This window comes from Aedes albopictus, chromosome 3, assembly GCF_035046485.1.
Source record: "Aedes albopictus strain Foshan chromosome 3, AalbF5, whole genome shotgun sequence".
NCBI classification, from domain to species: Eukaryota; Metazoa; Arthropoda; class Insecta; order Diptera; family Culicidae; genus Aedes; species Aedes albopictus.
In genome coordinates, this window is record NC_085138.1 from 364,602,935 (window position 1) to 364,610,069 (window position 7,135).

At 42.7% G+C, this 7,135-nt stretch overlaps 1 protein-coding gene across 1 annotated transcript; it reads left to right on the top strand.

Moving 5' to 3' along the window:
• Positions 1 to 4,778: 4,778 nt before the first annotated feature.
• Positions 4,779 to 6,830, top strand: LOC134290919 (uncharacterized). Its single transcript, XM_062858149.1, has 2 exons — positions 4,779 to 6,659; positions 6,817 to 6,830. Exons 1-2 carry the CDS (start codon positions 4,955 to 4,957, stop codon positions 6,828 to 6,830), a joined length of 1,719 nt encoding a protein of 572 aa, XP_062714133.1. The 5' UTR covers positions 4,779 to 4,954.
• Positions 6,831 to 7,135: the final 305 nt, after the last annotated feature.

Genomic DNA, 7,135 nt, shown 5'->3' on the forward strand with positions numbered 1-7,135 from the left:
TTCAAAATTTCTTTAAGAGTGAAAGAGAAGCAGAGAATTTCATGGAGTGACCTATACTTTCTTCGGCAAAGTTTTAGGACTTGATAAGATCTACCATTTAGAACTTTGATTCATATGATTAGTTGGAGGGCCCATATAGCCGAGGCGGTAAACGCACGGGTATTCAGCATGACCATGCTGAGGGTGACGGGTTCGATTCCCGGTCGGTCCAGGATCTTTTCGTAAAGGAAATTTCCTTGACTTCCTTGGGCATAGAGTATCTTCGTGCCTGCCACACGATATACGCATGCAAAATGGTCATTGGCAGAGGAAGTGCTCATAGAACACTAAGCTGAGAAGCAGGCTTTGTCCCAATGAGGACGTTACGCCAAGAAGAGAGAGAGAGATTAGTTGGCAACTTGACCGCTAGAGGGACCATCAACAGTTAGATGCTAAATTGCACTACAGGAACTATATCAGGTTGTCAAGCAAACGTTACGATATGCGACAGCTCAAGACCCTGACAATTTGGAAGGATAGTGTCTTCGGAAAAGTTGTTGGGTACGCCAATAACTTACTGACGATGTGTTGCGAAGTTCGAAATTCCTCCACTGGGCGGCGCTAGTGGGCAAGTAAATTTTCAAAACCTCATATCTCAGAATCCCGATAACTTAGAAAGCTGGTGTCTTCGGCAAAGTTGATCTGTATGACACAAGCTTACATAAAAATAAACACTTGTTTCGCAATTCTGCCACTAGGCGGCGTTTACCGGGTTTTTTCGTCTTTTTTCGACTTTTTTTGCTGTTTTCGGCTTGGCAAAACTAGTGTCGTTCCCCCCGATAACTTAGAAAGTTGGTGTCTTCGGGAAAGTTGATCAGAATGACATGAACTTACATAAAAATAAACACTTGTTTCAAAATTCTGCCACTAGGAGGCGCTAGTAAACATGCAAATTTTAAAAATCTCGAAGCTCAGAATCCAGATAACTTAGAAAGTTGGTGTCTTCGGCAAAGTTGATCAGTATGACATAAACTTACATAAAAATAAACACTTGTTTCAAAATTCTGCCTCTAGACGGCGACACTAGTTTTGCCAAGCCGAAAAACCGCCAAAAAGGTCGAAAAAAGATTAAAAAACCCGGTAAACGCCGCCTAGTGGCAGAATTGCGAAACAAGTGTTTATTTTTATTTAAGTTTATGTCATACTGATCAACTTTGCCGAAAACACCAACTTCCTAAGTTATCAGGATTCTGAGCTATGAGATTTCTAAAATTTGCAAGTTCACTAGCGCCTCCTAGTGGCAGAATTTTGAAACAAGTGTTTATTTTTATGTAAGTTCATGTCATACTGATCAACTTTGCCGAAGACACCAACTTTCTAAGTTAACAGGATTCTTAGCTATGAGATTTCTAAAATTTGCATGTTCACTAGCGCCGCCTAGTGGCGGAATTGCGAAACAAGTGTTTATTTTTATGTAAGTTTATGTCATACAGATCAACTTTGCCGAAGACACCAACTTTCTAAGTTATCGGGATTCTGAGATATGAGGTTTTGAAAATTTACTTGATCACTAGCGCCGCCCAGTGGAGGAATTTCGGACTTCGCAACACATCGTCCGTAAGTTATTGGCGTACCCAACAACTTTTCCGAAAACACTATCCTTCCAAATTGTTAGGGTCTTGAGCTTTCGCATATCGTAACGTTTGCTTGACAACCTGATACAGTTCCTGTAGTGCAATTTAGCATCTAACTGTTGATGGTCCCTATAGCGGTCAAGTTGCCAACTAATCATATGAACCAAAGTTCTAAATGGTAGATCTTATCAAGCCCTAAAACTTTGCCGAAGAAAGTATTGCATTAACTTTTAACACACCCGAGATAATAGGCCACATCCCCAAAATGCCGAAATCCCATAAGCTCTTAGTCTCCTATTAAGCGGATTCCTATTGCGCCCCCCGACCAGTGATCTTATAAGAGTCTCGACTGTATTTCTTAAGCTGCTAAATGGTGCTGCCAAGTTGGCTACCTTCCAACCAACCGAACCTTTTTTGCGTTCTACTATCGATTGCCTCGTCCCACTCTTCCACTACCGTACCACCTTCTGGGATTGTTGTGTATATTTGCGCTGTAAAACGATTATAAACAGTCATTTATGAGGCGTTAGGCTCGAGCCTGTGTGTGCCCAAGTGAGCTTGACTAACCGATCTGGGTGCGAAGGGATTTTATGATGTGGTTTCGTTCTGCTGGGCCATGGGCGTTTCAGGGCTAAGGGTCTGTTTGCACCTTAAATTTAAACATTTACAATGGAGGGTGGCATTTGGTGCCCATCCTCGATGACGCACGATGCTCGCTAAGTCACGTTCTACCTGGTTCACCAATCTTGCACACAGCGCTCCTTGTTTTCATGCAACATGCCATGCCCATCGTATTCTTTCGCCTGTGGCTACCTTCTGGATGCTGGGATGACCGTAGAGTGCCGCGAGGTTGTGGTTTATCGCACATTGATGCACACCGTTGAACTATATATCGCTGAAAATCGACCTCAAACGAGCCGTTCGAAAACTCCGAGTGATTGCAATTGCAATGGACTTAAGTCCTCCTCCAGCATGGTATATGCCTCGTATCTTTTTTTTTCTAAACCATAAGGGGCAGTTCATAAACCACGTCGACTTTTAAGGGCGACGAGGGGGGATGGAGGATCTGAGAAGGGAAATTTTGGTCTACGTGGCTTATGAACAGCCTCTAAGAGGATTATCTGCTCAACAGCCACTTGAATAGGGAGGTCCAGCTAGTGTGGGACCTGTCAGTCGTCAATAAGGAACCACCATTTACCTTGCCGCCAAGCACTACGTCTCTTCAGGATCATCAGGAGGGCATTTCTTCGGAGAGAGGTTTGTTCGCATTTCACCCTATGATTAACTGCATAGCCTTGTACCAACGAGCAAAATTGCACGCTATTTTAGGATACACTGTTAGTACCGAGATTAGCCAGATCGGCATCTATTTAGTATGGCAAATGCCTCCAGCAGGATCTGAACCCCCATTCCACGGCCCAGCAATTGAAGTCGCCCGCTATTACCAAGTGGCTTTTGCTCTGTTAGCTCGGTCGCCAAGTCCGGCATCTGCATGAACTGCTCGTTCGACCACCCCGGAGGAGCATAACAGCTACAGAAGAAGACAAGGAAGAATACCACATTTGCTTTGGCGACCACAAAGCCCTTGTAAGTAAAAGACATCAACTCGTGGATGGGGTATTTACCTGTCGTCTATATCGCCGCCATTTTTCTGGACCCATTCGAGATCGAATTGCCGTTGCCGTTGGGTATTCAGTATGGGTCCGCTATGTTGGTGATTTCCGTCCCCCACTCAGAAACTGCCTGACAAAGCAATTGCTGAGCTACGTCACGATGGTTCAGGTTCAGATGCGTTACGTGCATTGTGATTTGTTCACTGCGGATGGGCATCTTGGATCACCCGTTGGGTGCCTGTTGTTCACGGATTTCCCGGAAAAAATCCGACAAATTGGTGGACTCTTGCAGTCTTGTGCATTTCCTGCACAGTTACTCATGTCAGGGCCTATGCAGTCCAATGACTTGTCTTCTGGTTCCAGACACCTGAAGCAAACCTCCGGTGGCTGATAAAAGGTCAGATGGCATACTGACCAGCCCACCTTGATCTTCCCTACTTTAATGGACTTATTCACGTCCGCCACAGGTAGCTGTACCAAGGTTACCCGTGTCCCTGCCGGCCTCTTCCGTAGCCTAATGGCTGCGGTGAACACCTACACCTCCTGCTGTTGTCGCAGTGCTGTGACGAGCTCTTCCGCTTCAGTGACCTCGTCTAGGTTCTTCACCTTCAGAGTCGGCTTGCGTTCCTTGTCGCGCTTGAGCTCTAGGATCATTTCACCGCATCGTTCTTAAGACGACCGAGTATCTATACTGTTCGGTCTTGATGACGAGCACGTCACCTTTCACGCGCTTGGCTTCTTCTACGACTTCTTGGTTTGGCGTCCCTGTTCTCCAAGACTTGCAGTTTTTTTATTCTTCCTCTTCCGCTCGACTTTCGTTCAAGGTAGGTCTTCCCCTTAGTTCGCGCTACTCTGTGGTTGCTGATAGCTTAACAACGGCCGCAACCCTTTCAGGACTGCCCAGCCTTTTCAGGCCCACCCTTCCCAGCTTTTCGGGACGTCTGGCTGGGGGTCCGACTTATTGGTATTACTGCCGACCTTCGAGCTTAGTATCCGCCAAGTATTGTGGGCACCGCCAACAGCTCTTCGCCTGACGGCTGCCTCACCCGCTTCTGCGAGTGCTTATCAAAAGCAGTTGCATCCGCCACACCTTTTGAACTGCCGGCGAAAGCGAAGACCTCCGTCTGAGTAGACTTCGTAACCTTTGCTTTCACTGCTGTCATGGAGTCTCTTTTGATCTTGCTTGGCTTCGTCCATCGACTTACGAAGTCGCAATAGGGCCGTTTTTTGGTCCTTAATTATGTTGCACTTCGTGGACGCAAAGTCGATGATCTTACTAAACTGCTGTTCATCCACCCCAATTGCAGATAACCCATCTCTTTTTTGGTTGCTGGCCCTCATCAAACCCTCATCATGGGATCGGAGCTCCCACGCTGGAGCTGCGTGCATTCGTGCATAGCTTCATGAAACAAAAGATACGTTTAGCGCCAAATAGTATTGCAGAAACTACACCACCTTGTACACCACACAATACGTTTTTTTTTTTCTGTTCGGATGAGCCACTGCGACCAGTATTTAGATCTTTTGTGGCAATACCCGTATCCTTATGTAGCAGCTAAGTCAGTCAGGTTAGCACAGGCTTAGGCACATCTAGTTAGCACAGGTTAGAATGACACTTATTGTACCATTATCATCTGAGACACGAAATACAGCAGACGTACAACTACTTGCCGTGTCTAACTTCAGTTCAGAAGTGGGATTACGAAAATTTTCACCCAACGCGACATCATGGAAGCAGTTCACTCTGGCGTAGTCATACATCCTGAATACGTTAACGCAATGATTCCTGTGTTTGAACCGAAAATCATGGAAGCCAAGCGATGGATACGGAACGTTGAACGATTTGGTGTAGCAAGTGGATGTTCGAATGGACTACTCTTGAATTTGGCGGTTATGCGATTAGGAAAGACTGGCAAGCTTTGGTATGAGATGGTTGAAGAAAGCATTGAAAGTTGGAGCAGTTTCAAGATCAAATTAGTTGAATGGTTTTCTGGTGCTGTTGATGAAGCCGACGTTCATGCGGAGTTGATGCAGAGGGCGAAAACTTTGGATGAAACATATGAAGATTTTGCGTTTGACATTATCTCCAAGGCCAAGCGAGTGAGAATGAGTGATTCAGCAATTATGAAGTATATTATCCAAGGAATTCCACACCCATTGGTTCGTTCTATACTCAGCACAACGTTTTATCAATCAACGGAAGAGTTAGTGTCGGCTTTGAGGCGTATTGAAGGACAAGAAAGTTTCAGAAAGAAAATGAACATGGACGCACTCAAATCAGAAGAGGATAGCAGAGTAGCTGAAAATGAATATCAAGTTTATAATTCAAAATGCAGTGAATATCACAATGGCGGAAGAATCTCTAATCCAATGTCAAGGCAAAGTAACGTGAAAACATCTGGACATTTTCAAATGGACCAACATCGGACTGGAGGACAAGGCAACCATACACAAACTGTGAAACAAGAAGCTGACTTCCAGGAGAACTATGTTTATGCATCACAAAAATCAATCGAAAATCATGGTAGGGTTAGCATAGAACAGGTATATTTTGGAATTTTTATCAGGTTTAACAATCATCTAGTTAGTTCAGACGCTTTATTTGATACTGGTAGTCCTATATGTCTAATCAAGAATAGCCTTGTTCCAGGTAGTATTCAATATCGTAAACTTTCTGAGAATTTATATGTTGGGTTAAATAATTCAAAACTTAATGTGTTAGGATATTTTGATACTGAAATTGTTGTTAATAACTTTATTTATAACTTACAGTTCAAGATTGTGCCAGATTCCACGATGCGCCCGATGTGTATTTTGGGGTCGGATTTCGTTACAAGCAACAACTTGATAGTTGAGTATGACGGTCGCTCAATACAATTTGCTTCAAAAAACAGACTGACTGCAGCACAAACTTTGAATTTGGCATCAGCAACGGATGGCCCACTGTTTGAAATAAACAACATTGAGGTAAGCACTGACACTTTCTTGAAGACTGATGTGGATATTTTAGATATTGGTGATAGTGGAACTTCATTGTCAGATACAAACAGAATCAAATCTCTCTTCATTGAAATGTATGGTAATAGCGATTTAAGACCAGACCAACCAGATATTGAGCATACAATGAGAATAGATTTAACAGATAACAGACCTTTTAATTTTTGTCCTCGTCGTTTATCCCATAGTCAAAAAATAGAAGTTGAATCACAGATTGATAAATTACTTAAAGAAGGTATAATTACAGAGAGCAATTCTCCTTATGCTAGTCGAATAGTTTTGGTGAAGAAGAAAGACAAAACATGGAGAATGTGCGTAGACTATAGGGAGCTAAATAAAATCACTGTAAAAGATAGATATCCATTACCGTTGATTGAAGAGCAGTTAGATAGTTTGAAAAACAAAAAGTATTTTTCTACTTTGGATCTAAGAAACGGTTATTATCATTTACATATTGATAAGAAATCTCAAAAATACACGGCATTTGTAACACATTTAGGACAATTTGAATATAAACGAGTTCCATTTGGATTATGCAACGCTCCATCTGCCTTTATGAGATTCATTAACAAAATTTTCCAACCTCTTCTCAGAAAGGGTAAAATAAAAATCTATATGGATGACATACTAATTGCTACCGAAACAATTGAGGAACATTTGGAAATACTTAAGGAAGTTTTTGAAATTTTAAATAGGAACCATTTGCAGCTTCAACTGGCAAAATGTTCATTTTTAAAGACAAATATTGAATACCTGGGGTACAAACTAAGTGAATCTGGTATTCAACCGAGCGAGAAGCACATCGAATGCATTAAAAAATTTCCTATTCCTAGAAACATTCATGATGTAAACAAATTTATTGGACTTGCGAGTTACTTCAGGAAATTCATAGCTAATTTTTCAATTATTGCT